Source organism: Coturnix japonica, chromosome 5 (genome assembly GCF_054131305.1).
Source record: "Coturnix japonica strain WE chromosome 5, WE-NBRP24, whole genome shotgun sequence".
Lineage (NCBI taxonomy): Eukaryota > Metazoa > Chordata > Aves > Galliformes > Phasianidae > Coturnix > Coturnix japonica.
Genome location: NC_140667.1, coordinates 3,508,565 through 3,525,911, shown reverse-complemented (window position 1 = coordinate 3,525,911; position 17,347 = coordinate 3,508,565). Strand labels below are relative to the sequence as shown.

General features: G+C 40.6%; 1 protein-coding gene across 15 annotated transcripts in view; it reads right to left on the bottom strand.

The window, feature by feature from the left end:
• NAV2 (neuron navigator 2) overlaps positions 1-17,347 on the bottom strand; it is a 181,309-nt gene that overhangs the window by 65,655 nt on the left and 98,307 nt on the right. For 14 of the 15 annotated variants that reach the window (XM_085548133.1, XM_085548132.1, XM_085548131.1 and 11 more), the window contains 5 exons: positions 16,193-16,350; positions 4,712-5,810; positions 3,538-3,650; positions 1,269-1,377; positions 280-669 (listed from right to left, as the gene is read on the bottom strand). In XM_085548133.1, coding sequence (XP_085404259.1) covers positions 280-669; positions 1,269-1,377; positions 3,538-3,650; positions 4,712-5,810; positions 16,193-16,350 — 1,869 coding nt within the window. Of the gene's footprint in view, positions 1-279; positions 670-1,268; positions 1,378-3,537; positions 3,651-4,711; positions 5,811-6,522; positions 6,855-16,192; positions 16,351-17,347 lie in introns of those variants that run through there. The other variant, XM_085548139.1, reaches the window with a different exon arrangement.

The window sequence follows — 17,347 nt, the reverse complement described above, 5'->3', positions numbered from 1 at the left end:
TGGCTTGCCACTACGACCCTGATTCAGCAAAATGTTCAATCACAGGTTCCCATGATCATCTATAGGAAAAATTCTTTTTAACACACACATAAACTTAAATCCCATTGAATAAATTAACTGCCATAGTGACCTGTCCCTCCAAATACTCACCAAGACTATCACCGTGGTTCTGTTTATTCATTTTCCAAATAGTCACAGGGCACACAGCCTTATTTATCACAATGCAAAAATGCACAACCCAAAGATCAGGAATTTAACAGCAAAAGAAAAGGCACTTACCCACTGGTGATATCGTCGGTCCTGATATTCTTGCCCAGCACATCTCCATCACTCATGTAGCCGGTGGCATCCATGGTGATGCCTTCCAGGTCTATTTCATCACTTCCCTTGTCTGAGATGTCCACGTGGCAGATGCTGCTACCACGGGATGCTAGCTGTCTCCTTAGAGGTGCTGAATACATGTAACGGCCTGATTCTGTGTTGATGAAGCGGCTGGCGTTCCCTCTGGGAGGATACCCGTTTCCCATGGATGGAGCATCACCTGCCTGCAGGCGGGGGCTGGACTGCCCCAGTCTCCATGACAAAGGGGTTGGTCGTCCGGTCAAGCTGAGAATGCTGCGACCGCTTATCTCTGTGGTCACGTTGGTGTCAAACGTTGTTTCCAAAGTGCTTTAAAAAGAAGAACAAAAATGGCAAAAAAGCATTGGATTGAATATGGACTGCTCTGTAGATCACGAGACTTCAGGTGATGTTATGTACATATTGCAAGATCCATGCTCAGAACATTTACCACGTCACAGATAAGTAAAGCATTAACAGAATTCACTTGCTAGAATGCTGTGAGAGTCAGGCCCATCCCTTCAGTGCCACTCTTAAACACTGATAGTTTTACACTCAGGCCACCTACTGTTCGAAATAGATGGTTGAAGACTTAACAGCAACTTTTAATGGATTATCCACAGTATCCAAGTGTAATTTTTTCCACCTTCAATCACATATAACTCTATTATGCCACATTTTGCCACTCCAGGCAATGCAGTACAATATTAAGCAAAGGAAAGGAACAACAAATAAGGAACGACTTTATGGTCTGCATGTCTTATTCTAGATCCATAGCTGCAACTTCCCTTACCCACAGATCAAATAAAAGAACGGTACCTTCACCTGTCAGTGTTAATCACTTCCCAAAAACGCGACTCAGCTACATCTAAGAGATGCAAAGTAAGACCGCAGTGACTTACATCTGATAGATAAAGCTGTGCCATTACCTGTGAGTGACCTGGGTTCCCCTCAAACTGGACATCGTTTCCTCCAAGTTCTGTCGAAGATCAGCAATATTTTTCACAGTTCGTAGTCGCCGGGTTTCTGGATCCTCTCCTAGAGGAAAAACAAGCCATTGGAAAGGACGAGGCAGGAAACAGCACAGAATTCAGCTGTTACCTTTGCATGAATCTGTCTCAAAGATGTTTCTCTAATATTTAATACTCTAAGCTGATTACAGTGCAGATTCCATTCACCCACAGCAGGTGCCCACCACTGACAGACAGACAGAATCAACTCTGTATGGTTAACTTTACTGCATAGGCTTCCTTTGTACCACAAGGTTCTGCACTGTCATTTCCCCACATGACCCAATTTAAACCCCATTTAACTTTCAACTTCATTGGAAGACGTATTCCATCAATACCATCATTTCCATCCCATATACTGACACAATTAACATCAAGCCAATTCTCACAGTTCTGCATTTTCTTCTTCTCTTTCCCTTCTCAAACAGATCTTGTTCTACAGCAACAGCTCTCCAGCATCCTAAACGCTGCTGACTGGGTGCTCCATGGCTGAGTTATGTGTTAGGTAAAATAGACAAAGGTTTTGCTTATCCACATTGCCGGAGTTATCCTTGCTTAAATGGGCTTGTTTCTGAAGGATGCCAGATTGGTGGCACAGTCAGACCAAGCATCTCTTACTTGCAAAGCAGCAGCAGCACAAAGCACTTAACGAAAGAGCCAGAGCCCTGACTATAAGGAATTATCTAGGGAGGGGAATATAGATTTTTATGCTTATATCATCATTATCGCTTCTGAAACAAACAGTGATGACTCAGTTAGTGTCCATGTTAGCAACGTTTTATAGGTCTCTAGTCCCTAGGAAATAACCTAACAATAAATTTCACTTAGGCCCAAGATCAAATAATTATGATCAGGCTGAACTGGAAATAGCCATCTAACATGAGTGATTCCTTTAGCCACTGGGTCCCTGGGACAGAAAACAAATTATTGCAGTAAAGAACATAAAATATTTATAGGCCTTCAGCCTAACAAAGGTCAGAGCGCTCTCTTACAGATCATTTCTCTCAGAGATATGAAGGCAAATAGTAAGTAACTTCGTAACTGAACACACATGAGATTTACTGCATATAAGTTAATTTCTATTGCTGTCACTTATCTAAATTGATACAACTCTATTGAAATTTAATTCATGTTCAGTTACTTAAAATGCAGACATGTGTCATCCCGCATTCTTGGATCCCAACTTAAGTATTCTACTTGAATAGTAGTTTGTGTTTATATAACCTCTGCCATTAAACACTTCCCAGCTTACAGGGTGCCATCTATCCGGGCTAGGCTACACAACAAGGTAATACTGAATAAGACTATGAAGCCAGACATCCTGCGATCCATACTTTGAACAGACTCACTTATTTAAGTATGAACCCAAAAATGTTATCAGGAATGGTATTTCTTGTGCCATTTGACTTCTTATTTTATGACCATCCTATATATAAAACAGATTTTTACACAATTTATACACATTTATAAACATCCATTTATGCACTCCTGCAGCCCTTTTCCCTACCAATGGTGCTGTGTCTTGGCTTTGCCAACAGCATATGTATACACAAACCTGGCACTGACAGAAAATATAATGCAATACGAAATCAATCCAGGTGTGAAACTTCTAGCTGTGGGACTTTCTGAGCAGGATAATCATTCTCAAAACTCACATTAATGTGGAGGACTCCAAATGTAACTCAGTAAAAAAAAACAAAAAACAAGGATGTTCTATGATTAATGAGATAAGCTGTAATAGTGTCCAATGAAGAAAATCATGGGCATTGCTAAAATCGGAATGGAAGGAGGAGGCTTGACAAGGACTTAAATATACATTTCAGACCCTTAATAGAATATGATTGTTAGAAACTGCTTTGTTACCATGGGAAAGCTAAAAAATGATTGCTAATGATCAAATAGTCCCTCCAGTAGCAAGAATTCAGGAAATAAGTACAAATGACTTTCTAACTTCACTTGCTAGCATTCTCATCAGTTTCACATCATCAGCTTCAGTTTGTGCATGCTAGACCCAGTAAGCTGAAGCTGGATATTGGTCTCTTCTTGGTGGAAAAACCACTTCTCTTCTAATAAGACATTAGAAATTAAAGCAGATTAAATTCTCCCTACAGCAGAGCTCCTGACTTCAAATTTGCTTTAGTCCATTCTCACTTAATAGCAACACGGTAAGTCATCCTGCAAGACATACCTGAGAGATCTTCGAGACCAGGCTGTCCAGTTTTGACATAGAGAGTAGAATCCATGTTGACCCCTCCCGTGCTGGCCTCAGCTGTTACATTTCCTTCATTCTCTGTCTGTGATCTATAAGACAAAGCCAAATAGAGATGTGCAGACAGCCTCCATCAAAATTAGCTCAAGTAGAACAACTAGACAATTGCACCTGCCATCAGCCCCTCCAGAACAGACCAGCAGACTGATTTTACATAATTCATTAGTCCCATTTTGAACTATGTCCTAGAAATGGAAGCGAGCACTCAGCTGTATAAAATAAAAAATTCATGGTCAAACATAGGCTTCTTAGCTCTTCAAACAGGGTCCTAAGAAACTTGGATTTGCAGTTGATTTCAATTATCGGCGCCATCAATTGTTGTTATTCGTGTGATCTTTAACATACATATAAAGCAGGTAGTGCATGATGGCATCTTACACTCCTGTTGGTTTCTCATCAGTAACCAGAAATGATGCTCAATTTCTTTTAAAATGAATGACTGGATAACACCAATTTGCTATCCGAGATCATGGCTGCCATGTAAAAGGGATGCAGTGAGAATGTACAGTCAGATGCAAGTAGTATATGGGTTATTTCATTTTACTCCTTGTGCTGTTTTGTTATAAAATCCATATCAACAAGCAGCTGGAAGTTGTCTTGTCAAAAGAAGTGCTGTACAAGACCAAAAGCATAGCAAGCAATTACTACTGTAATGTTCTCCTTTGCCTATACTAAGGGACTTTTATTTTTTTAATTTAATTTGTCATCACCATTAGCCACACTTACGAGCTATGGATGTGTAAAATAAACATAATCCACATGGTCTCAGGGCAGCAGTTGGACAAGGCATTAGCATTCTGATATTAACTATCACAAGTGTTAGGTACGATTACCAGAGCTCCCATCTATCAGAATTCCTTATATGCTTGATAACCATAGGATATCCCAAGTTGGAAGGTACTCATAAAGATCACTGAATCCACTTCCAACTTTGGTCTCATTGCCTTTCACAGCAGTTTCTGGGCAAATATATAAATGTATTATTCTACACAACATCCATATTGCCTCCTCACAACCCCAAAAAAGCATCTCCAATGAATCCTCCTACGCAGAGGCCGCGTTCCAAAGGGACGATCCCAGCAGTTAGCCATACCTGTACATGAACGGAGCTACTGTGGCCGTGTTTGGGTGGCTGTATTGCTGCTGGGGCTGAGGTAGCTGAACACTGACGGTGTTGCTGCCCGTGCTGTGTGTGGTGGCCGGCCCGCTGCTTACAGACTGGCTGCTGTTGCTGCTGTTGAGGCCTCCGATGCCTTTTCCTTCAGAAGAAGTTAAGCTTGAAGAGGAACTGGAATTCCTGCTGTCTAGCTGAGACTTCTGATGCGAGAGTCCCGAGCCAGGTTTCCCACTGCGGCTCCTCTCACTCTCTTTTGTAGAAACTGGGGCACTTGAGGATTTCCCTGCGGTGTTTTTCATTCCTGGTTTTGGTATTCCACTGTGCAAAGGGGCCGAGGCCTCCTTCTTGGCACTGTTCAGCTTTCCTCCTTTTGGAATAAAGCTTGCAATCTTTGAGGACTTTTTTGGCATCTCTGTTGTTGCTAGCACTGTCTGTTCTTCTTTTGGTTCCTCTTTCACATCCAGCTTTTCGGTGATAGATGTTCGTTTTCCCGTGTCTTTACTTTTATCCTTTTCTTTCTCCTTCTGTTTCTCTTTCTCCTTCTCATTACCCTTGGGAGAATTTTTCTTATTAGTCAGTGCCCGGCTAAAAGTCCTTTGTGCGATTCCCTTGAGTGCAATTTTAGGGCTACTGGACATGGATCCCGGATTGCTCACATTCTGATTCGTGGCATCGATTTCTTCGCTCTCCTCGAAGCTGGGAAGTGCCTCAAGTTTTTCACAACTGCTGTCACGAGATGCTGAACACTCGAGCATCGTCCCTCCTGCTTTGGAGCCTCCTTTGCTATTGAAGAGTTTCAACTTTTCCAGCATGGATTTTTGGCCATTGGGAGTTGCTTTGACGACTTCTGAGGGTGGTTTTGGAGGCTCTGGTACGGGCTGTTTTATGGACAGCATGGAAGACGTCGCTGTGTGCTTAGCGCTGAGGGACTTGCTGCGCCAAGGCTTAATAGCAGAGCTGGGCTGAGGGATGGCCGAGGAGTTATTGCAACTTGTAGTACCGCTACAGCTTTGAACTGAGGATGATACATTTTCATTCATTCCTGTGGGCTGGAAGGCTGTACTGTCTGCAGGCTCTGGAAAGAAAAGAAATACAATTTTAACAAAGAGATACAAAACACAGTAATATCTGGTATTATCGCTGGTTTGAGAACCTTTTTCTAAGGAGCTTTACAGTAGTAACACTGAAAAGGCAGACACACATCACTGCTTTAAGCATCGCTATCATTCAATGAAAACAAAAGCCAGTTTTCCTATCCGGCAGCACAGCAACAAGCTCCCGCTATGTAATTTATACATTCAGTTCCTTCTGAAAGGAAAAAAACAACCAGCTCAAACCAAGATGTGCTTTGCAATGTGTTCTTCTTTATTAGATTCATAATATTTTGTCATTAGCAAAAACAACGTGCTGTTTTCTAACTAAGGGTTCTCTCAGCTTTTGGCAAAATTTTTGCTGTCCGAGTTCAATTCTTAGAAAAACCTCAAGCACACACACAAAAAATGCAGCAGTAAGGAAAAAGAAATAAATCCGAAGCTCTTTCAGTTCTGAGGGAGAGATCTTCATCTACATAAAGGCAGAAAAAAAACCCTCCATATATAAAACCAATGAACCTAATTTATACCTTACCACGCTTCTTAATGAAGCTGTGAGAGAAACTGGGGACATTAATTGCACAGCTGTCCCCCTCACAGAGAGCAAATCCTATTTGCTTAGTTACCCCAAGCATTATGCATTCTTTGCAAGAAATCAGCATAGAGCCTAGAGAAAGCCTGAAAAACCCCACTCACCTACTAGCAGCCACTTCTGCTCTGTAGCTTCTCTCTGCAGAGTTTCCTTTCTGGAGACGTTACTCTCTCAATTATCACAAATATGTTTTCTGTTATGCTGCTCATGTTTCCAATTAACTTTTGTCATCTGTGTTTGTTCGCCTGCCCAGCAGCCTGCTGGGGATTAACGGCTCTTACCTATATTTCTCTGCCCTCCAGCACTAAAGTAAACTCTGTTTCGGAGCTGCATTTTTTTAATTCAAAAATCAACAGCGGTTGAGTGTGTGCGTTTTCGGCAGCAGGGGCAGCCCAGTGAATCCAGCCCTGTAAATCATGAACCGCCGCAACCACACGGGGACTGTTTTGCTTCACTTTCAGCTGCACGCTGAAGATACGGCTGTTAACCTCCCTCCCTGTGATCCAAACCAGATCTACCAAGCAGTTTAAAGCACACGCATCTTCCTGTCTTAACGTAGAATTGGTCTGAGAGATTCCTTCGTAATAAACTCAGTCATTTGGATATAGATATTATATGGATATGGATATTATATGGATATAGTAGGATTCCAGGAATTAATGGCACTGTAAAAAATACTCCTGAAGTTGGCACATTACCAGTGCCTGTTATTAACCGATCACTATTATATCAGCTGGTCCTCCTACAGCAGAGAATCCACAGTGAAGATGGAAGGAAGCAACTGTCACTTGACAGACACACTGCTTTTACATTACTATTGGTCTGCTGACTTTGGGGGCTTTACCCCTGTCTCACTCCAGTACAGAAGGAAAACCAAGCCACCCCATGTCCCCCAAACAGCAGTGCAACCCAGCTCTCCATGTGCCGCATTAACATGGGCAGGGAATTTTCCCTTCAGGAAAGCCAAGCTGTGAGGAGCAATGGGCAAACTAACTGGGCAATATAAGGGTGATGCATGGCAATGTGTTGATAGGAGTCATCTACAAAGCAGTGATGCTTCCTTCTAATAAGTATGGAGTAGTGGAAGTGGCTTGTGCCATCAGGCAGCAATAAACCTAACAGAAGATGTTGGGAAGGGAAACTCACACCAGCACTGCCCTCCTCAGAGCAGCACAGTGGTTGCCTGGAAGGGAGTGGGAAATGGTGGGGCATTTGGGAAGTGAGTTTGATCCCAACAGCCCCAGTGAGGGCTCCAGTCCTTGGACTTTTAGGAAACAGGTCTCACTGGGTCAAATAAAACTGCTTACACTTAGAGAGCTGCTCCTCATCTACAGCCATGTCAGAGAAATCAGAGGTGTGCCAACAACGTTCTGACTGTAATACATTAAAAAACATGAATAGATGGGGACGTTAATGTAATTTTTAGAGTCTCTACCTAACATTTTTTCCAGGAAGGAAATTCTGTGAGTGCTGAATTCAACACATCTGATACCAAGACAAAATATTTAGAAACTTCTAAATACATATGCTCAGCTGTTACACTTTGGGAAAGGAAAGGAGATATTTTCTTACACGTGTTTTGTGGGTTTTGATTTATATTCAGATCAAACACAGTGAAAATGGACATTCAAAGTCCTCAGGCTTTTGCTGCATTCTACCAGAGAAAGTTAGCATAAGAAATAAAAGGTTCACTGTAAAACACAGCCATCCAAAATGGCTTCAGCTTAAGAAAGCTTTGGTCTTTTTCAGATTCTGTTTCCTTCTCACAAACAAGTCTGCTGGCTCTGTTACTCCTAAGACCAATCTTGGTAAACGAAAGGGATTCTACTGCCAGAATGTAGCTTCAAATGCTAGGTTTCCTAATGAAGCAGTAACACCAATATGTGGATAATACATCAGCATGCAGAGGGGAACCTTTTATTCAGCGTAGCACAGGCCCTTCTTTCATGAAAAGGAGAGTAGGTTTCATGCATTCTATTAATAAGCTTCTTATTTCCTATGTGTTCCTTTGTGAGGGAGATATTTTCTTTCTTCAGCAACCTGCATTAGCTATAAATGTTTTCAAAACCAAACTACAGCCTACAATAAATAATGATCTCTTTCCCCTTTTCAGAGTCAAATCTTGGCTTGAAATCTATTTTGTTCCTAGTGTTCCACTTAAAAAGATGTTGGTGGTCTAGTTCCAACGCCAATACACGCTGTAGCATGGGTAAATCTGATTTCAGCTGCTCCTGTAAAGTCTTAACTGCAAACATATCCATTTATAATGAGAAAAAGAAGTCAAAAGCTTATGATTTAAATCTCCCACCGAAGTCTTTGAGAGCTTACACTATAATAAGGTCAGGAGAAAACATATGCCATTTCCCATCATTTGTCTTGTACAGTCTAAGCAAGTGTGCCTCCATTTGCTGTAAGTGAAAACTTTAAGAAACACTTTCATTATAAGCAAGAAAAGCAGCATGAAGACAAAGGATGTTCTCATAGTTATGTCTTCACACTATTTTTATTCCTTTTAGAACAAATAAGCTGCCATTTTTTACTTCACAGCTATGGGAAAAATAAGTAGTTCTCATGAAGAGAAACACCCTCTAGTAACAGCCCAAAGCGTTGTGGCACCTCCATCATTTTCCCATCACAGAGAGGAATAAATGGCAAACGCTGACCTTCTCATCCACCCACCAGAAGGCTCTTCTTAAAGCACCACAATTAAGAATCTTACCGAGGAAAGCTTTTTAGCTGAGTTGTCCTCTTCTTCAGTGGTGATTTATTATGCTTAGCAGACCCCTAATGTATGGAAATGTCTACGTTTCTGCCAGGAGCCTACTATAAAAATCAGAATCTTTCCATAGCCCAAAAGAAGAGCAGGTAAAGCAGAACGTTCCTAACAAGAATTCCCTGGCACAAAGCCCTTCTACAAAACAAGCTAAACCCCTCCGATCCACAGCAGTATCTGTTTCTGTTGTAATGCCGCTGACCCCATAGAATTAAAGCTGCCCATTGTGGCTTCTACTCTGGCCACAGTGATAAAAAGCCAGAACACGATCTTAAAAGAAGCCACCAAATGAAAGTTCCCCTTGTTCATGCAGAGCTTCAGCACACAGAACAATGATGCTGTTGTTTACTGGTTGGTATCACCAAGACTTGGGACTTAGTGCTGAGGTGAAGGGAAGTAAGTCTGGAGCACAAGCAATCCTCATCTCATTGTCTTGACCTAACTGACAGAGACACTTGAATCACTTGTTTTTGTTTAGTTACCGTAGCATCCCAAATAGTCCCCATGACTGCCCAAGAAAAGAGGTCAGATGGACCTTTATCAACCACATACTGGTTATATGACCATTAAATAATGAAACCAGCTTTACAGTGCCATTCAAAACAAGTCACGCTCTCTACTGAATCCTAGACAAATATCATTCTTGTTAATCACTCTCAATTTTTCTCCTCATTATTTCTGCAATCAAACCCAGCATTTCTCAATAAGGCTATTCAGTTCATTAATGAATTCCAGCCAAGGAGTTCCTGAGGATTCTTTCACTGGGCTTTATACGTAGGTGTCATGGACATTACGGATATATCATAGCCTTGATCTGAAACCTCTGTCTTACACATAGGTAGATATGAAAGATGCCATATACGCATTGCTGGTCTGAGAACTGGGCAGCTGACCTCAAAGGCCAGGACAACATGCAAGTAATGACTGACTTACTATTTACTATGGTCATGAAGGGTTGAGCAAGGCTTGATGCTCACCAATTGCTGAAGAGGCTGCGGTGGCTCTTTGGCACCAATCATGGCCCTGCAGGTATAATTGGCTATGGACAAGGACCAGTCAAAAGGCTCAGCAGAGAGAAGCCACAAGTGGAAGGGGCCAGAGAGGCTGAAATACACTTCTACGCAGGGAGAGGTTTCTACAGGTGTGGTAAAAACACATTGGCACTTACAGAAGTCCGGGACATTGCAATACTCCTGTTTTCTTTCCTATGATTTAATAGTGAACTTCAGTTTCCACGGTTGTTCCTCTGGCACAATTCACCCAGCAATAAATTTACAGGAAATTGTAAATATTTATTTTAAAAGGAAACATCTAAGAACTATAAAGGCCATGAAATCCTGGGCCAGCTCTTCAGCTGGTATGAATTAGTGTGGTTCCACTGTCTCCAGTGCTACTACACAGATGTGCACCGGGCTCATTCTCAAGGGTTACATTTGACTTCAAAGCTCAAGGGTTCTTTTATGCTAATGAACTGTACAGTTAAGAACATGTCACTGTCTATTTTTCTTATTCTTTTTTCTCCAAAAAACTTCACTTAAATACAATTTTTTTTGGCCTAAGTATTGCTACGGCTTATACCTACTACAGCAAAGCTCTGTGGATTTGCAAAGCTCCACCTCAGTCGCAACTAAAAACTATGCTTAGGTAAAAGAGAACATGTTTTCAAATGCCAATTTCAGCCAGTTAAACAGTTGTAGAACTGAGCGAGAACATGATTTGCTGCATACTTATGTCCTGTTCTATGAATGTGCCAAACTACTTGTTATGCACCAAAATCCTTTAAAAGCTGCCTTGTGGGCACACACCCAATATAAGCACATTGCAGAAGATTCACTAAGATGAGCCAACCTCTTCAAAATGCATTTGGAGAAGTGGAAGGATGCAAGCAATACACTGAGATACACAGATGAGCAATCTGTTTTACACGGAGGCTCTCATGGCAGCCACCCCATTATATAACCTTATGTTTAGAGTAATTTGCAACTCGACAAAATAGTCTGAATCAATAAGTTCACATTCATCAAAGCTGAATGAAATGTTCTGTGATTTGAGATTAAATGCCCGAACGCAAACAACATTCACTTTTAGCCACACAAAATCTTGACTTTTGGGGTTCATTTTTAAAGCTACTTATAAGATTAAATGGACACTGGAAGAGGTTAGTTGTCTTTCATATTATACCACATATCTTTTCTTCCTTTTTCTGTTTTCATATTTTCTGTTAAGGTACATCAAATTCACTATCGCTATACTACATCTGAAGGTAAATAAATCACACTGGATGTGTGATAAGTATCTCCACTCAAAGTTTATACTTAGGAAACTTGCTTGAGTAATTCAAGCCTCTGCTTTTTGGTAGTGTATGCAGCCAAGACAGAAAACACCAAGTTTTCTATCCTGTCATTTAAACATGGAGCCACCAAGGTTGGAAAAGACCTCCAAGATCTTTCAAGTCCAACTGTCCACATGTCACCAGTATTTCCCCACTAAACCACGTCCTTTAGTACCACACCTAGACATTCCTTGAACACTTTTCTTGAGTCAGTGACTCAACCACCTCCGTGACTCCTTCAAAACTAAGTTAGTTCCCATCAGACTAGGCTGGTCATTAACACACTGGCAATGAAATGTTTCTGCCGCAGCAAACAATGTGACCATCACAGAACAGGAACAGCAAGAGGTTTTGTTTGCTTTAAACCAATCACTTGTTATGCCATGACAAAGTCAACAAGATTCTCATGGTCATCCAAGTTGTGTGATCATCGCAACCATTACATACCAAAAGGAACAGGTTTTTTTCTTTCTCCATGGAGCTAGGAAGGGAAGAAGAGGTGTTGCTGACCCATGGAATAAGATGACCCTATTGTGCCTTACAAGTGTCAGAATTCTTTTTTCACCACATTTTTTTCCACTCTTCTACTATTACTTGGCACAAGTACTGCTAATTTACCAAGACTGGAAAGACCAAGACCTTGTTTCAGTGAGGAAGACATGCAATATCACAATACAAACTGACTGTCCATCCTGTTCTCAGTGCAGGAGCCAAGCCCAGTCATTTGGAACATCCAATAGTCAATCTGGATTCATGTGCAACTACAGAAGAGGGTTTGTCCTTCACTTTTGCTTTCAAATGAAATGTTTTCAATTCAAATATACTCCTAAGATTGTCAGAGTTAACACTGAACATAACAAGTCAAAGTAATTTGAGCCAAACCTATTACCTCTGCCTGTATATCACCCCTGGATAGCTATTAAATTCTGACTTATTCTACCTAATTAAACCCTTTCGATGGGTAATCATCTTTGTTCTTAAGATTCGCATCTAGAGTGCTGCCTGAAATGGACTAGTTTCAAATTCCATCCAAGCAGATACTCACATGCAGCCTACTGAAGTCATAAAGGATTCTTATTAATACAGATCTCACTGCCTACAGGTATCTTGTAAGTAACAAGGAAATAACTTCTCTTTTAGGCAAAGAACACAAATTAATCTTTAGAATACATAGCTACAAAGGCAGTTTTCCAGACCTTTAACTATGTATTCAGTGCTCTTCTTCACACTGTTCTCTGTGTTTCCTTTATTGAAGCTAATTTGATGGCTGCTGTAAACTTCAATCTTCAAGATACGACCCCTGACAGGAAAGGTGAGTTTTGCTGTCAGTTTGCACATCTCAGGCAGCTCCAGGACAATGAGAATCTTGCTTTCTGTTTCTAATCCAGCATTTTTAAATTGAATCTAGGTAGTTGGCATTATCCAGATCTGCTGCTTTTAAATGACTGCAAGTGATACTGAGCTCAACATAAGCTCCGTATCACACAGAAGCAAGCCAAAAGTGTATTCCCAGGTGCTTTCACTGCAGGATTTAACGTGCAGCATGTAATTAGCTGGAGACATTTCAAGTGGTTTATTTACAGATTTAGAATTTTCTACTCTGTTCATAAAACAAGACATTTACATAAATAAACAAACAAGTGTTTCACAATGATGTTGACATGAAAAGCTATTGTTTTTTATTATCTTCTTTTGTTAATTGCCAGCATTTTACTAACTTGGTTGTCAGCCCTATTTTGTTTGCAACAAGTGTAAAAGGTATGGGAAAGAAACTCCTTACCTTCCTTATAGTAAGGAATATGCACATCAACAGACCAGAGCTGAGTATCAGCAAAGATCATGCTTGTGAATACAGCAACCAGCCTTTACACAGTAAGAGACTGTGATTACACACGTGCTGCATTCCAAGTTAAAAGGGGCCACAAAAGATAAGAAAAGGAATGTATCATCAACCACACACTTCTCTTACTCCCCTCCAAATACACCGTATCCATACCTGGAAAGAGACATGTAGATTATAGCAGAGTCAGTGAGCTATGAATTCAGAACTCTCTAATAAGGCTCACATAGAGTAAGTCTGCAAGAACACTGCTATTAAAACACACATTGACCTAAATCAGTGCACCAATCTGTATGCATATATTCTTTCTTTCCTATTACTGCCTGAAACCCAACTACTTCACACACATGAAAAATGAACATTTCCTCTGATCTCATGTAGAAATGGTCAAGGTTTGGTGGTGTTTTTTCCTACTGATATTTTACCCATGATTTAATCCAATGCAAGATGTCATTTTTCCCTCAGCCTTCTACTGCCCTCTGTAGGATTATTTTAAATCAACTATTAGGAATAAAGTAGAAAAAGAATCAACCCAAAAGAAAGCATGTAAGCCTAGCAAACACACTGCTGCATCACGCCATAAACACACCAGAATAACATATCAATTATCACATTGCTGATTGCTTCATAAATTTGGGACTTTACAGACCGTGGCTGCAAACCAGAGAGCATTAAACAGAATATTTCCATACAATGTCACCACACTCTTGAGACTGCAAAATGCTGATGGAGTGCCTGGAGGTCAACAGAGACCGTGGCTGTGTGTGACTACTGCAACATGAGTTCAATGTTGGCCTTGGCCGGTGGCTGATGTTTGTCATGGTGTAGGATGTTTGTGATGTTAAAGGACAGTAAAGAATAAAAGCAATCCTATGAAATACACATGCACAGACTAAATAACTTCAGACTACTCAGATGTGAATTAAGAGGCCCCAATTATATGAAGGGATTAAGATGACATCTAAAACCACAAGCCCGTATGGCTCATTACTTCCCCGTGATCTAGAAATGCAATTAGAATCTAATGGCATTTCTCTTTTTGTAAGAATAAAAGCCTGTAGCAGTGATTACACACATTAAAGCACTCTGCTGAGAAGACTACTGTAATTATAAGCGGCTAATCACTGAAAAGTAAAACATTTACCATAGCATGTCACCATTTTATGATGATACAGACACTGAAATCTAGTCATGTCACAGACTTCTCATCTGAATTAATCTATTGTTGCTTGTGAGACAAAGCTCAGCTGGGTTTGTAGAGATAACCCTCAATAAAGGTATGGCTGAACTGCAATATCCCAGAAAGTCTGTTACATACAGCATGTCCTATGGCTGCTGCTCTCTTCTGAGAAGAAAGAAGTGAAAGCACCGGCCTGAGCAATCCTGGATGAGGGGCAGGCCCATGGTAGCGAGCTATTCCTCCATGCTCCATTTACTGTCCTTTTCATTTCTGCTGTATTCTGTTCCAATTAATGCACTTTTATTGCCACAAGACACAGAAGACTGACTAATTAGACAGTTCACATTTGGAAGGAAAGGCCACAGATGAATGAAAGCTGCAAATTACATCCTACAGTAATCAGTAAGAACCGGTTCAAATGTAATACACCAAAGGCAACCTTCTATCAGGAAGTGATGGCTCGTGCCAAAGCAGCCTGCCAAACCAGGCAAATTTCTTTTCCTCCTATTTCCTCCTCCAAAAACACAGAGCTACTACTGTGTAAAAGGATCAGAATTACCAGAAGGGAGCTGACTGACACACAACATGGTGATGTGAGTCTTATTTCCTTAGGCGAAATGCAGGATATGGGTCAGAAAGCTTGAATTGTCTCAGCAGTTTGACAATAAACTTGTCTGGCAACGTTACAATTAATGTAAAATAAGCCAAACATTTGTCAGGCCAACTGGTTTTGTTTCTCATGGACGCAAACCAACTTTGTGTCACCGTTATATTTTTAAGTCAAGTTCAACTTACATAAGCCCTCTTTCTTATTTTTCTTTTTCTCCCTTCTCCCCGAGACCGTAATTTATTACTGGCTTTATGGATTTATGACTCAGAACCAAAGCTCTGAGTATTTAATGCAACATACACAGGCCATCAACCTTGGAAAAAATCAAATACATGCTCACTTCTCCCCTCCTCACCCCTAAAAAAAGGCCACACTTCTTTTTCTTTCAGGCATTTGCAACACTCATAGGAAGCAGATTATCTTGCATGCTTCTTCAGTAACAATTTTATCTTTCTGAAGAGATGGATCACAGTGAGGAATGAGTGTCTGCCTAAAAGCAGTTGACAGTCAAGCTGACAAATTATTGTTATTTCTCTGCATGTGAGAGAGAGGTGAACAATGCAGAACACTACTATGATGATTTTCCTCTGAAACTGAAGGAAGTCAAGACTGAACCCAGTACTTGGCTTCCCTTATTTAGTAATCTTAGCAAACTGAGAGAAAGTCAAGAGAGTTCAAGTTCTCTCTTAAGCGCAGCTGTAACTTGCCAGCTTGCACTTTTAACTGAATGCCAAATGTAATTCGGTTACGGAGATGAATATTAAATGCTTAAGTCACAGTTAAATCATTACAGTTTACAGGTAAGGAAGGTAATGAGTGCCTTCCAAAATAGTAACTATGGATTTACCAAGTAGAGCGTTGCCATTTCATTAGCCCATTATTGGTTAATGCCCTGGAAGTGCTCTGCAAGGAGCTGTATTTGCAAAGAGCCACTTTACACTGTGAGATAACCTCACATTTCTCATAGAACATTCAACTTCCCCTGAATAAAAACACCATCCAGAAAAAAAATAAGGATGCAAAATCTTCAAGCACTTACCTTTTTCATTGCAACATGTGGGTGCTGGAAGAAGAACTCCAGGCTTGGACTTGTCATAGTTGTTAAAGCTCTGGCTGCGGCGATTGTTGGTACTGATAGAACCACGAGTTTTTGTCTCACTGCCTGCAGTGGACACCCTTGTGGTTGGGCCTGGGAGCCTGACAAAAGAATTACAGTAAGATTAGATATATGAAAAAGCACTCTGAGAAAGAAGCTATAGCGTAAGATGAAAGGGATCAATATCACAAACACACACTTTTAAGGTCTTTGTCCTTATGGGAGAACAAATGGAAAAATCATCTGAGATGAAAAATAAATCACAAACAAGCTACAGTCTGAATTGCTTTACATTAAAAAAAAAAAAAAAGGATAAAAAAGAAAGAAACAAGATGGTTCATCAGATACTTGAACAGCTTTCCATGTGAGCTTTCAGCTCAGAAAAACTTCAGGATGCAGTTTGAAATTCCAGTCTAAGCTGACTAATAGAAGATTTGGCAAACAGTAGAGCTGTTTCTAATGGACTCAACAGAGAATACGCTAAGCTGCCTCCTCTCAGTAAGGTGATATAATCAGACCCTCTCTATATATCTTTTTCTTGTTCCACTAATGGTCACTTGCCATAAATCTTGTGAATCAAAAATAATTGCACAACATTCAGCGCAGTGCGAGTGTAAAGTTAACACTAAATGAGATACTACTGCTCTTAAACCAGGTTGTAGACCGTATCAATGAGATTTAGATGTTTACCTAGATAAAAAGGTTGTTGGGATTCTGGAAATAGTAGACAGAAAAGGATATTTGTTTTACATTTTTCAAGCAAAAAGGGAAAGGATACAATTTTCTGTAAGTCTGACAATTGGGAAAGCCACAGGCATTGCATCCCCAAACAACCTGTGTGCTTGAGTTCTTCAAAGTGAGTGTTAATGTACACAGCTTGTGGGTCTGCACAGCATTTTATGGGCTCACAAGAACATACTTCTATGTTCCAAGTAGATGGAAAACTGAAAGGCTCGCTGGTTTCTCGATATCCATTCTTAAGAGAGTTAGGAGAACAACTTGTTTTGAAAAGCAACACCATCACATTATAGACTAACAGATAGGAACAGCTCATGGCATATAAAGAAGCACTCAGAGGGTTCTCTTTGTGCTCTCTTT